The following is a 14,096-nucleotide window of genomic DNA, read 5'->3' as shown; positions in this document are numbered from 1 at the left end:
CCACAGTCACTTTGAAAAACACAGCTAAGCCATCATTTAAAACACTCTCGCTTATTCTCCATGAGATTCGTGTTTTACTGTTGCACATGTGTTCTGTGACTGACCCCCTTAAACACAGCAATGACATCTCAGCTGTACAGAACAAATAAAAGACCAAGCAAGGCCTGAAGCAAAGGTAACATTGTCTACTATTTTACAAACATTATAATTTCATTTAATTTTCCAGCTGTGCCAACCCACTGTTCTAAACAGATTCAAGCTACTGTTTCATATCAAATAATAACCCACTCTTCCTCAGTTGTTCAAGGTTAAACAACAACAAAAAACTTTTTCCTGTTAGCAATAATGCCTTCCTCTGAAGGCAGCACAGCCCCAAACCTTCTCCCACAGACCTTATCCCTCAGCAAAGTCTCAAAACATTTGCTGAGACAAACATGGGTCTGAATGTGCTGGAGGCTCTGGCTGGTGCTCACCAAGCCAGAACCTGGAAACCCACATCTTGCAATAAACCTTCATGTTTGTTGCCACATGAAGGAGGTCATAGAAGTGGGGGGTTTTATATTTTCCGTATGTCTAATGCTGCATATCTTTTATATTCTGGGGGATATTCCAGGAATGTGTCACTTCACTGGCATTCAAAGTATTTATCTGCATGACTTTGGAAATGGATAAAAACACCTGAGAGGGTTCCTCATCCTCAGCTTAATGGTCTCAGTGTGCTGAGATGAAATTAGTGTATTTTTCTGACTAGACCCGTTGCAGAACTGAAAGAGAGATAATGCACCCACCTACTAAGGGCTGTACAGTCCCAAAAGACCTTGGAGGTTCTCCATCAGGGATGTGTTTCTGCATTCTTGGGGGCCATTTTTATTCCCAGAGGTATTTGGGAATTTGGCTAATGCAGCCACAGTAGTACAACAGCATATTGCTTTAATAAAGCCAGCCAGCTCCCAGCTATTTCTGCATCCTCCTTTACAGCTCACCTACAACAACACGCATAACCTGACGGCTGCCAGTTGCAGCAAGGCTAGTTCCAGAGGCCAGATCTCGCAGTCTAAAATTGCCGTGCTCTAAATAGAGGATCCGGGTGAGAGAAGGACCAAGCCTGCGGCTTTCCCGGGGAGGAACCACAGTGCAGGCGCTACGTGACTTGCCCTGGACACCCAAGAAGCTCCTGTCAGCACACGGAGCTCCCACATCCCGAGCCTGACCTCGTGTCGTGCACTCGTCCCGTGCATGCGAGCGCCCTAGAACGCGCTGCTTGTTTTTATACCGTCTGTTCCAGAGAAATCCAGCTGGTAGAGGAGCACAGCGCCGTGATTTATTTGAGAACTCCCTCGTACTCGCCTGAAGGTCTCGCCGCCGGGGGAGGAGGGAGAGCGCGGGAGGCTGCGCTCCTCGGCAGCTGCTCCGCGCCCGGCCCGGCACCCAGGTAGAGGGCGAAGAGGGGAGCGGGGATTTCCTTGGCTTCCTCCCATGCACATACCTCCCGGGGAGCGGCAGCGGCAGCCCGACTCCCCTCGGCGGCCGCTGGGAGGCTCCGCGCCTCGCCCCGGCCTCCCGGGCGCCGCGTCCCCGGCCGCGCTCTCTGTCGGTGACACCCGCCTCCCGCCCCCGCTCCGCTCCGCGCCGCGCCGCGCCGCGCCGCACGGAGGGGCCGCGGGCAGCTCCGGCACCGGCAGCGCCGACAGCCCACCGGCAAACACCCGCCCCCCAGCGCGGGCATGGAATATACAAAAACACAAAGGAAAAGTGGCTGCTGGACTGTTCTGGGGGCAAAATGCTGGAAGTTTGTAAGTGCAACTCTCCGTTTGTAATTACTGTCTGAAGAGGGGCTGGGTTGCTCGTTTGGGGTTTTTTTCCCTCTTCCCCTTCTCCCCCCTACTCCGTGCTTTTCTTGAAACTGTACTTGAAACTGTTCAATATCTGGGAGTAAAAGGGAAAGTACGCGAGAGGAGTTCTTTGCCTGTGTCCGTAGCTTGCTGCTTAATACTAAGGGGGGAGATGAGCACTGAAAGCAATACGGATTTATCCAGTGGCTGAATTAAGTGAAGGCGAAGCGTGATTTGGAAGTCCACTGACTGACATTGTTCCGGACCGGGGAATCTGTCTCTCTGATTTTTAGAGGAACTACAGTTTAGTGGCAGCCAGCCGGACACAGTCACCACGCCGCAGAGTGGCCAGCAACGAGCGGGCGAGAGAAACGAGAAAGCACAAAGACTGAACTAACCCGACCCTCCTCCTCTTTCTCCTCCTTCCCCGGCTCTTTATTTGCACATTTACTAAAGACTTAAAAGAAAAAAAAAAAAAAAAAAAAAAAGAGAGAGAGAGAGAAACCCCAACAAACCCACTCCAGCTAACCTACGAGATTTTCGGTCCACCGGGGGTTTCTCCGCGCCGCCGACCACGGCAATGCCTTAAATTTTCACTTCAAGGAATAACACCCCCCGCTCCCCCGAAATAAAATAAACCAAATAAACCTGCCAAGTCTCACTCATTCCCGACGGAGAGCTCCTTCGTCCAGGGATTAATTTTGAAGGCAGCGGCTCGCTTTATTTGGCTTTTTTTTTTTTCCCCTTCTCCTCCCCCGGCGGAGCCCCGCCGTCCCCCCTCACCGGGCGCCCCTCGACCGGGGCTGCCCGGTCCCGACCCCCGCCCCTCCCGCCGGCCGATGCTGGCGCAGCCCTAGCGACCCCCTCCCGCCCCCCGATCTGTCAACCCCCCGCGGGGCCGTCACCGCCCGGGGGCCGGGCGGGGGTGGGCTGGGGGCGCGGGGCTGACCGCCCTCCGCCCCGCCGCCAGCCCCCGGGCTCGGGCTCCCGCCGCTGCCCCCGCCTCCCCCCCCATCCCCCCCGCCCTCCTCCATGCGGCAGTGAGGACCGACCCATCCGGAGGGCCAGGACCGGCAGCCAGCGATGGGCGACACGGCTCCCCCCCAGGCCGCGGGGCTGGGGGCCGGGCTGCTGGGGGGGGGCCCGGCGGCGCCCCGGGTGCACAGCGCCATCGTGGAGCGGCTGCGGGCCCGCATCGCCGTCTGCCGCCAGCACCACCTCAGCTGCGAGGGGCGCTACGAGCGGGGCCGCGCCGAGAGCTCCGACCGCGAGCGGGAGAGCACCTTGCAGCTCCTCCACCTCGTGCAGCAGGGGCAGGGCGCCCGCAAGGCCGGCAAGCAGCCCAAGGCGGCCGCCGCCCCCGCCGCCGCCGCTGCCGCCGGCGCGGCGCCCCCGGACTACCACCAGCACCTCCTCGGCAACGGCGGCATCAACGGGGAGCAGCCGGCGGGGGAGCAGCGCGCCTCGGCGCTCCTGGCGGTGAGTCACAGCGCCCGCTGCCGGCGGGGAGGCGCCGCGCCGAGCCCCCGCTCGCTCCGCGGGGCGCCCGCCCTGCCCGCGCCGTCCCGCGGGCCCGGCGGTGTCCGTGGGCTCGGCCCGCTGCGCCGCGGGGTGGGCCCCGCCAGGCGCCGGACCCGCGGTGGCATCCAGTGTGTGAGGAGCGGTGGGCAGGCGCCGAGCTCGGGGGGCTGAGGGCGTGTGTGTGTGCTCTTCGAAGGGATTTTGGGACGGCTTGGGCTGTTGCTTTGGGGTCTTTTTTACATCACGCTGTGCACCTAAAAACGCGTCGCGCGCCTCTGCCGTCGCGCCTTGACAAGGCGGTGACAGCGGCATCCTCGAGGAGGGCATTGGGCAGCCGGCGCTGTCAGCGCGTCCCCGAGCAAGGGTGAAAAGAAGCGCTCGAGTATCACCTGCGTTCAGAATTGTTCCCCTTGCCCCACTCCATCCCGTTCGCCACGGCTTCAGGCACCTATTTCAGGTCATTTCGCAGCCGTGCCCCTGGAACTCGGGCAGTGCGTCTACCCGGGGCAGCGGGCACTGCCCGGAGCGGAGCGCCCGCTCCTGCGGGGCAGCTCCGAGCGCCGGCCTCGCCAGCGATGCTCAGGTTGTTATTGTCACCCAGTGTTTCGCGGAGCACACTTACGAGAGTTTTCCAGGCACTGCCGCTCTGTAAATGATACGCTGACCTTTTTCAACTGGAAATTGCTCTGAACGTGTCAAGGAGGCGAAGCCTTGTCTCCTGTTACTTTATTACGAGCAGTCAGTGCACCACGCTTTTGAAGGCGTATGCTCCGCTGTGCTGCCTCCCAACTCTTAATTCTCGGCACACATACGAAACATTGAGAGGAGTGATTGCATCCTGATAGGCCCCCGGCTGCTATTCGAACGGCTGAAAATAGATCGCTCCCTCTGCTCCAGACATCAAACTTATCTTTCTTAGTGCCTGACGTATGCTAAAACGGGACCTTTGTGGTCGTTTCTCCCTTCTTACCCGTGCGGTGCGTGGATCGACGTTTGGCGCTGCGTTACTCAGCATCATTCGTGAGGGTGATGATGTAAGCGTTAAATGCGATAACATTGTGTCCGAGGGGAGTTTAGGCGCTTCCACCTGACTCCGTGCTCAGATTAAATCTCCCCACATTCCTCGTCACAATCAAGAAAGCCATTATCTTATTTTTCCAGTGTGTATTAATGTAATGCTTTACACTTGCCTTATTGGAAAAGAAAAAAAATGGCTTTTGCCTAATAGTGTACATCCCAGAAAAAGTCACTTTCTGAAATCAGGCAACAGGCCTATGTGGTTTTTTTTTTGTTTTGTTTTGTTTGTTTGTTTTGAATTTTATTTTTTTGCTAGTTGTTACTATTATTATGAAATAGCTGGAGACAGATGTTTGGAAATGTGAAATGAAAGAACTCCCAAGGAAATACTGAAAGATTTTCATCTAAGTGTGGAGAGGTTTTCCTTGTTTCTGAAATATCACTAATGGCTATTAGCCTGCTGCTTGCTGGAGATGCTATGCACGGCCCTCACTCTATGTTGCATGTTGCGTTACCTCCCAGGAAACTCCACAGACACGTGTCCTTGAGAAGCAAAAGGTCTGACAAAGTCCCCATCATTTTTGCACGCCAGCCTTCAGTAATCGTGCTGACAAGGTGTGTGACTTAAGTGAGCATGATGTTTGGGGCCCTGAACCATGTTTTGACACCGAGTAAATGCTGGCTCATGAAACAGCATCGTTGTAATGGTGTCACTGCACATCCTCCCACTCTATCTGTGCTTGACACTGACATTCCTCATTCGCTGCTCTGATCAAGAAACAGAGGAAGTAATTGGTTCAAAGTCACACCTCTGTGTCATGGAGGTAACCCTGCTCCTTACCAAGAGCTCCTTACAACAATGTTGCAAATATTAACAAGGAATAGCAAAACACACGGTGTCTGAGCGGGGTGAATTCAAGTGGCTGAGGAGCATGCAGCTTTAAGGTAGTACCGCTTTGTGTTCCTGTTCTTGAAAATTTAGAGGGCAGAGATGGACCAGGAAAGAACAGAGTCTTGCTTTTCCTCCAGGCATAGCTGGAAAAGGAATTACCTCTGCCAGTTTTTCCAAGGGTGAAGGACTTGAAGAGGAAGGACGAGGTAGACTAATCCTGTTGTCCTGTGCATTATAAATGGATGGGAAGAGAACAATCTCTAAGCAGAATTCATCCTCTCTGGGGTGATTCTCAAGAGGAAATCCAGTGAAATCCTTATATGTGCTATTCCTCTAATTCCAGATTTATTCCTTACAGCAGACATGAGGTGCACAGGGTCCTGGAACAGGGGGCAGCTCTGAGTTTCAGTTGTGGCAGGTACAGCTGTAGCACAGGGAAGTACAAGACAGGACCATGGGTGCAAGTCTCACACTGAGCATGTGAGACTGGACACACAGCCGACTCCAAGGGGAATGTAAAGCTCCATGTGCCTTGCTGTAGGTCCACCACTTTAAAAAACACCCCACAACTCCACACAGAAAAGTGCAAAAGCAGTCATAACTCTCGCTGGGGTTCTCTGGCTACCAGGATGCTCTTTTGTCTGCAAAACCCAGCTGGGTTGTTTCCTCTGCTTTGCAGGTCCCACTGCTCTTGTTACACATGTGCCTGCCGTGTTTAGTGGCACTGGAGGGGTCATTTACACAGTTGGACTCAAAAGTAAATATTTGACACTTGGTAACATTTGAAACAATGTTTCCTTGAAAATATCAAAGAGCTTGAAGTGATTATCTGACATTGTTGATACTATTATTTGATAATTATCTTTTCCCAGTGGGCAGTTTAAAACTGGCAGAAGAGAGAGTTTTTAGAGGAGTTTGGTTTGGCCTTAAATTAACATTGTTACTTTGATTCTTGAGAAAGTATCTTTAGCAACAGCATTTTCTAATTGGAGACAGGGGTTCAGATTTTTTTAGCTGGACCAATGGATGTGGGTGTGTGTGAATGAGAAATTTATTCTTCAGGACACAGCTAGGGAAGCTTTTGTACTTTCTGCCTTCGTGCATTTCCCAAGAGCTGACATTTGTTTATTTATATGGTGTTGTTACTTTTCATGGTGCAGAGTGGAACGGATAAAATATTCTGTCTTTCTTTTATACATACATCTATATGTATGTATATGCCCTCCAGCACTTAGCTGTTTATACTATTTATGTTATATGTAAACAGTTAGTTCTGGAGGGCATTCCTCAGTGCCTTAAGCACTGAACTGGTAATACCAAACTTCTTGCATTGCAGTTTCAAGTTTCTGGCAGCCAATTCATTCCATCATCCTTCTGACACAGGCTGAGCACTGCTCATTTTGCTCTGTGAGAGCTGGGAATTCTGTCTCATGGGCATTAGTGTATTATTCTGGTCAGGTTCTTTCATTGCAGCCATCGCCCCGGTGGCTCTGAGTGTGTTAAGCGATGTTTGTCATCAGTCACAGGTGACTTGTTCTACTTGCACCCATCTCACGGTTGTGCTGAATGTATCATTACAAGAATTCATTTAAAATAGCAATTAAATACATTAATATTTTCTGTACTTGGAAAAGTGACTGTGAAAGTGGTCTGCTCCCCAGATGCAGTCTGCAAGCAGGTGAAAAAAGAAAAGGGAAAACCATCCCAAAAAGTGATGTATCCAAGGAAGATGAGAATGCATTGATTCCTCCTGTTCCCCTAAATTCTCATCCACAGCTGTACAAATCTAGAAGAGTCAATGGGTTTGTCCCAGTTCCCAGAAGATCTCAGTGAAAAACAGGGCTGCCTGACTGGTACTAAGAGCCAAGACTGACTTATAAAACCTCAATTTAGGTAGTTATTTAATGTGGAGATCCTAAATTAATTTAATTAGGACCTTTTTTTTTTTTTTTTTTTAATGATCCACACTGTGTTTGCTGAGGTTTGGCCCCCTCTGTGCTAATGTTAAAGATCCTTGAGTGTTTTAAAAGGAATGATTGTGCTCTGGTATCTTTGCCCAAGCTGACACTTACCCCCATCTCCCAAGTTCTTTGTTTTGTTTGCTGCTTGGCTGCCAGGGTACCCTGCAGAAATATGTTCATTTTTTGTGGATGTACATAATATTTGGAAGTGCTCTGAAGCAAGCAAGATAAGGTGACCAGCTGTGGGGTGAAGTGACATTATGGTGTGGTGAGGACAGGTGGATTAAAGCACAAACCATTCTGCAAAGCTAGAATGCAATCTTTTCACTGACACAAAGTTTGGTGCCAAAGCAATGGAAATGTTCTGCTTGTGAGATAAAGGACTGCTCTCTTCTTCTTGGGCTTCTGCAGGAGCAAAGCTGTGTTCTGATGATCACAGTTTATGTAGCTGAGTCAGGTAAAAGGAGTAAGTCACATTGCCTATGTGGGTGGAAAACACTGATCTGCTTTTATGGGCCCTCTGGCCTGCTGAGAGCCATTTGCTTTCGATGGACATGGGTGCCATTTTAAAATCTTTGTTCCCCTTAACTGTAAGAATACTTTCCAGATCATAATCAAGAAGACTCCCTGGAAGCTGCATAGAAGCTGTTTTTAATGAGGATTTCAACAAGTGAATTTGTTAAATTTATGCTAGTATGTAGGAGTCTTTTCAGGCCTAGGTCTCCCATCAAATCAATTGCACCCTTTAAAGCTTTTTCAGCTTTGAATATATTTAATGAAAGTCTCCTCCATTCTGAAACTGTTTAACAGACTGTTTCCACCACCAAAGTTTCTGTAGGCAGTGAGCAGAGGAGCAATGTCTCTGCCTGGACTTGATGTGCTCTCCAAGGCCATCCTGTGGGCTTTTTAACATCTGTGGCTGCTGTGGCATGTCCTCTGACAGAGTTCTTGCATCCCCTGCAGTACTAAAATTGAGTCCCTTTTCTGTAGCACCACAACAAAGGAAAGTGATATTCAGCTTCTGTTTGCTCTACTTTGAAAGTGTGACTCCAGCAAAAATGTGAGCTGTTCTGTGGGGAAATCTGAAGCTTAGAAAGGTATGTCTGAGTCAGGGAAGCTGTTTTGCTGAAACTTTGACTCGCATCACTATTGCTACTTCTCCCCTTGAAAAGAGCACTCCCTGCAGAAGGAGTATGTGGGGTTCAGTTAGGCTGCAGTGACCATAAAAAGCCCCAGCAGTTGGGCTAGTCAGCAGGTTAAGAAAGACCACAGTGCCTCTCTTCCTCTTCCTAACTGCTGTCAACCGTCCCTTCTACCAAGATATTGTCTTCAGAGGCCAGTTGTAGTTTGCTTTTCTTATTAAGTCTGCTGCTTTATAAAACTGAAACTACTATCTCATTATTGGAAAAGAATTGCTCAATCCAGGTCCTTTTGACTACTTTGGGAAGGGTGATATCTCCACTGCTTCATTTATATTGCATTCCCTATGTGGTGTAGGAAGAGCTGGAAGCTGGCAAGCTGCTCCAGCTAACAAAGCACTGGCATAGAGGTGCCAGCTCTGCCAGGAAGTGTCTCTGTGGTCTTGCAAGTGTCTCCTGCTGTACCACTATTTCCCTTCTATGCTTTAGCTTTTCTGGTGGTACAGTCTCACTAGCACATGGGACCTTGGGTTCTGCTGAATGCTTAACCCTACATGACAATGACCTGACAGGATCACGTCCTGGAATTCAAGCAGGTGATTAAAGCAACCACTATGTAACTTCTTAGAGGGCACACAATCAGCTGCATGGTGCCTAAAAGAGCTTTGGCCACCTGGCTGCTCTGAAGAGAAGAAGAACAAGGTCTTTGCTCTTTGACCTCTCTCTGGTGTCCGCATGTCAGTATTCCCCTGTATGAATTCCCAGTGCTGGTACTCCCAGCAGGAGTAAGATGAGGCTGATGGGATTCTTGACAGGCCTGTATTTTCCACAAATCTTAATCATCATCTGTAAACCTGAAAAGGGCCTTACCTATATCATGCTGCTTCAGTTTGGAGCATCTTTGAGCAGTGAAAGAGGCAGTAGTCTGGGCTGCAGAAAAGAAGGAGCTGGTGCTGAGTGAGATTTGGATCAAATTTTCAACTTAGCAGTACTACGATACAGATTTTTTTTCTGTGCTTTCTTTTCTTTTAAATAAAAGCATAAACTATTTATGCCCTAGATTCCCATTGGAAAGCTTCCTATAGCCACTTGAGAGCCAACTTGTAAATTTGTTTTACTTTGTCCAGTTCTTCCAAAGTATTTTTAGATGCAGATAATCAGTCCATATTTGTACTGTAGTGCCAACACTAATACCTAAACCAAAATACCTGCAACTCTCAAGCAACAGCTTTTAGGTTAGCATGCTGTAAACTGAAATCTAAGTGTTTCCACTCTGACTCTAGGATCTATTCAACAGATTACTCCTATTATTTCACTTCCATAAACCTCAGTTTCTTCTATGAAAGATACTATTTATCACTTCTGTAAAGTGAATTGAGATGTGATGGTGAGTTTTATTGCTGAGAAGCTAAATTCATTATTGATGGAGCCTGAATGTTTGCTTTGACAAAGCCTTTGAGGAGCTTCAAATCACCTTTTCAGCCTTTGACCCATAGATCTGAGTATTGGAAATATAAACCAGAATGAGTGTTTTCAATAATCACATGACTCCAAACCTAGGTTTTCATGGCCTCATGTTGCCATTATTCACAATAAAAGTGCAAGATGTGGCAGTGACCCTTCTTTTTAGCAGAGAAAAGCATTTTTTTACTTTCTATTCATAATCATGAATGTGTATGCTTTATATTTTCTTGATTTACTTGCTCCTGATTCTGCATCAATATGTGCTCAAATTAATCTCCCACTTAAGTCTTCTGTGTCCAAGTTTCATGTACTTGATGCTTCAGCTAACTGGGAGCAGAGTGGGACTGGAACTGAGAGCATATACACAACCCATCAGCTCTTTCTGAGGCTGCAGCTGCTCCCCAGTGAAAGCAGGTGGGGGCTACCTTGCCCTGCATGTGTTGCCTCCCATCTAGTAGTAATGGAAGATGGTTCACATTTATGGCTCAGGGTGAGAAAAACACTGAGAAATACTGCTTAATTGAATAATGTATGCAAAATTCCAACACACTTACCTAAAAATTATAATTTATTTTAGTTTTAATTTGAAAACACCCTCATGCCTGTGGTTTCACCTACAGGTGTTGGCATTTCCCTGAAGAAATTCCTTGTATTCAGAAATGGCTCCTGTAGCTATTTTTATCTGTGTCACTCAGTTATAATTCTGATGTGCTTGCAAACCCAGCTGAATCAAGGTGGAGAGAAATTAGTATCAATTAGGAATCAATGTGAAAGTGCTTCTGACAAGTGAGGATGTCGATCTTGCAAATCCATTTACCTCCTGCCTGAGCCTGAAGCTGGTTAAAAGACTTGGTAAGATCCTGGACTAGCAGATGAAACCCCAAGAGGGTTCATCACGGCCATTCTGTTTTGAAATAAAACATGCTATTGTGCAACAGTCATCCTGGTGGTACCCTGGCTTTATTGTAGATCTCTGCAGCCACCTCCCTAGAGTAGGTGTTATACAAACACCCAGTGAGATCTGTGCCCTTCCCTGCGTAGCTCAGTGCCTCAAGAGACAAGATAGACAAAGAATGGAAGGAGGAACAGAAGCACAGAAAGGTCAAGTGTCTTGCCCAAGGCCAAACAGCAGGTCAGTGGCAGAGCTGGGAACAGAGCCCAGATTTCCTGACTCCTAGTCCAGCACTCTATTAATCATCTCTTTGCTTTGTGTTCCTGGCCTGTTACTGATCATAGGAAATGTGAGGATGACTTTCCGACAGCTTCAGAATCGCTTCTTAGTTTTGGAAACTATTGATCATCAGCACATTATTGAGATAAAGAGGTCATGTACTGGACTCTTGTACATGTATATGCACTAGAGGACTCAGAACTAAGTGTTCTGGGTATTGATTTCAATCCAGGACACTGAAAAGCCATATTTCATAATCCCAAATGTTTATTCTAAGTCAAAATTTTAAAGTCTTTTTTCCCCCCTTATGTTATGTACAAAGTGGTTTGTTTTTATAGCATTACCCATAACAGTTGAACTCCTATATTGGTGCTTAAATTAGTTATAACAGTTATTTAGTTAGCAGGGCTTTTCTTCTCAATGGAATTTACCCATGAAACAGTCTGAAAACCAGTAAGTCAACAGTCCTGAGACACTGGTGATCCTTACTTATTTTCATTCCCCACTGGAGGATGTGTTCAGTTTCCAAAGCCTTTCAATGGATTATCTTGATCACAAAGTTAATTATACCTGTGAGGTTTTTTTTTTCCTTCTGAAAAATTTTGACTTGAGGCAAAACTCTGGCTACTGTGGTAATGACTTACTGAGAGTCTCTTGTAAACAATAGTATAATCACTTTCTTATAGTCATGGCAACAGTGTTTAAGCAATGAGCTTACTGAACATAATGTGCACTGTCTCCACTGAATAGTATTATTGCAGCACTGAAGTGTATGCTGCTCATTTTCAGAAGACTCAGAGACATAAATTATTCAGCAAAATAACACTGCTTCAGAAAGCATCTTTGAAATTGTTGCATTCTGTACTAGCCAAAGAAGGACGTTCATTGGTGCTGACAAGGCTGTGTTTAGTTACTGCATAACAGTGGAGTCTTTGGTCCAGGCTTGCTCCCACGGAGTTTAAGGGTGTCTGTCTCAAACCACTTGAGGACTGTGTTACCTGTTTGGCAGGGTCATGCTTCTCCTGGTAATGTTTGCTGCTGTGGAGTGCAGAATGGATCAGGAGGATGCATCCTGCACATATCCATGGTGTGAGAGGCGGCAGCTAGGTGCAGAAGGAAGAATTTGGTTTAATAAACAGGAGGTTTACTCAATCCCTTCCTTGGCCCAGAGTATCACCTGGATGCCTACTCAGTAGGTTGGGGAGGCACCTTAGAGATGGGCAACTTCATGGGTAGCTTCAGAGTTGAATCCCAAGACAAGAAGCTGTCCCTGATTTTTCTGTTTATTTTGTTTTTGTATCTCTCTTATTCAAATATCTAGACCTGAAGGAAAGACCTTGTTGGCAGCAGTTGTTCTGGGATGAGTCATTCCACCAGATTTTAGAAATACCACCTCAGTGACAGTTGGCAAAAATGCTGCATGGGCTGTTCAGTTTATGTTTTTCACTTTGGAAAATCAGACCATTTATTTAGGGTTCTGTTGCTTTAGAAACCATCTCCAGTTTCCTTTCCTTTCCTTTCCTTTCCTTTCCTTTCCTTTCCTTTCCTTTCCTTTCCTTTCCTTTCCTTTCCTTTCCTTTCCTTTCCTTTCCTTTCCTTTCCTTTCCTTTCCTTTCCTTTCCTTTCCTTTCCTTTCCTTTCCTTTCCTTTCCTTTCCTTTCCTTTCCTTTCCTTTCCTTTCCTTTCCTTTCCTTCCCTTCCTTCCCTTCCCTTCCCTTCCCTTCCCTTCCCTTCCCTTCCCTTCCCTTCCCTTCCCTTCCCTTCCCTTCCCTTCCCTTCCCTTCCCTTCCCTTCCCTTCCCTTCCCTTCCCTTCCCTTCCCTTCCCTTCCCTTCCCTTCCCTTCCCTTCCCTTCCTTCCCTTCCCTTCCCTTCCTTCCCTTCCCTTCCCTTCCCTTCCCTTCCCTTCCCTTCCCTTCCCTTCCCTTCCCTTCCTTCCCTTCCCTTCCCTTCCCTTTTTTTCTTTTTTTTCCCTTTTGCTCATTTTTATGGTATCTCAACATCCACAATTTTAGTCTTGATTATGATCTGATTTGCCCCTCCTGAAACTGCCTATGGGAAATACTGTGGACGTGGCATTGTGGCACTAAGGTAGGATCAGGCCTTTTATTTCTGATCATTATGCTTGTTTATAGTCAATTATTTTGTTTTCCAAAGAAATGCATTCTCTCTGCTTCTCTGAAAGCTTTTGGTTCAGCATCCTTCCAAGCTAGATAGACTTGGTGTTCAACATGCGGCCACTTACCTCCATGGCCCAGTTCCCGGAAACACTTATGTGTGTGCTTAATTGTGCACACATGGGTAATCGCACTGAAATCAAGATGTGTTGAATTAAGCAAGTCAAGAAATATTTGCAGGGTTTGGTCTTTGTTCAACAAACAGGCCTCAGCCTGGCTGAAGTCCACAACATGCTACAAAAAGAATCCAAATTCACAAGTAAGTAGTGTATTAATTATCAATTGACTTATTTCCTTAAACCAGTTAATTCTGTACTTTTAAAAACTACTTGCCATTTTTCCTGCAAATCCAATTGCCCTTCCTTTCACACTCCTTCTTCCTCTATACTGCTCAACTCTCAACAGACCTGAGCTGCCAGCCACATGATCCCCTTCTATAACGATTTGAGTTCTGACATTTCTTTTTTCCTACAAACTTTTTGTATTACTATAATGGTTCAGAGGACATATTTTGGCCAGCTTTCAGGGGGAGAGAGAGTGTCACAGTGTTTCAGGCCTTCATTTCTAAGTGCAGTATTAAATATATTCCTGATAATTATAGCACTGCCACTTGGACCACTGTAGTTCAGGCTATGTCAATATGTCATCAAAAGCTCTCTTTTTCAGGAGCTGGAACTCAGTCATGTTGATTGAATTGAAATGTGATGGCCAGCAGCTGCAAACACACTCTGACTCCATTCCCCGCCCCCCCAACCCCCAGCTTCCTGCTTTTTTTCCCATTTACTACAAAATCTTCTTGCTTTCCGTCGAAGTCATAGTTTAGAAAACAGAGCTAATGGCTAATTCCAGGCTCAGTTAATTCTGAGCCATCCCTTTGGGTAAGTCAAGACTGTCCTTCGAGGGGTGCCCTGAGGCAACCTGAAG

At 47.3% G+C, this 14,096-nt stretch overlaps 2 protein-coding genes across 3 annotated transcripts in view; both read left to right on the top strand.

Moving 5' to 3' along the window:
* Nucleotides 1-1,045: 1,045 nt before the first annotated feature.
* Nucleotides 1,046-2,703, top strand: LOC128784298 (multifunctional 2-oxoglutarate metabolism enzyme-like). Of its 2 annotated transcripts, none has more exons than XM_053935770.1 (2): nt 1,046-1,793; nt 2,126-2,703. In XM_053935770.1, the coding sequence occupies exons 1-2, from the start codon at nt 1,477-1,479 to the stop codon at nt 2,139-2,141; spliced, it is 333 nt and encodes a 110-aa protein (XP_053791745.1). In that variant the 5' UTR covers nt 1,046-1,476; the 3' UTR covers nt 2,142-2,703. The 2 variants fall into 2 exon arrangements, with proteins under 2 accessions (XP_053791745.1, XP_053791744.1); XM_053935769.1 differs by having other exon boundaries at nt 1,979-2,703.
* Nucleotides 2,704-2,873: 170 nt separating this feature from the next.
* MAML2 (mastermind like transcriptional coactivator 2) overlaps nt 2,874-14,096 on the top strand; it is a 211,209-nt gene continuing 199,986 nt past the window's right edge. Inside the window, exon 1 of the mRNA XM_053935768.1 lies at nt 2,874-3,311. Within this exon, the coding sequence (XP_053791743.1) occupies nt 2,916-3,311 (396 nt within the window). The 5' untranslated portion in view covers nt 2,874-2,915. The remainder of the gene's footprint in view (nt 3,312-14,096) is intronic.

Source organism: Vidua chalybeata, chromosome 2, assembly GCF_026979565.1.
Source record: "Vidua chalybeata isolate OUT-0048 chromosome 2, bVidCha1 merged haplotype, whole genome shotgun sequence".
Taxonomy (NCBI): Eukaryota; Metazoa; Chordata; class Aves; order Passeriformes; family Viduidae; genus Vidua; species Vidua chalybeata.
Note: the sequence above shows the minus strand (reverse complement) of the source record. Positions and strands in the feature narration are given on the sequence as shown.

Excerpts from the sequence above, each read along its gene's own strand:
- LOC128784298 (XM_053935769.1), top strand. The coding sequence starts at position 1,477 with ATGCACATACCTCCCGGGGAGCGGCAGCGGCAGCCCGACTCCCCTCGG. Across the intron at positions 1,794-1,978 it reads GGGCAAAATGCTGGAAGTTT|CTTGCTGCTTAATACTAAGG; the intron begins GTAAGTGCAACT and ends CTGTGTCCGTAG.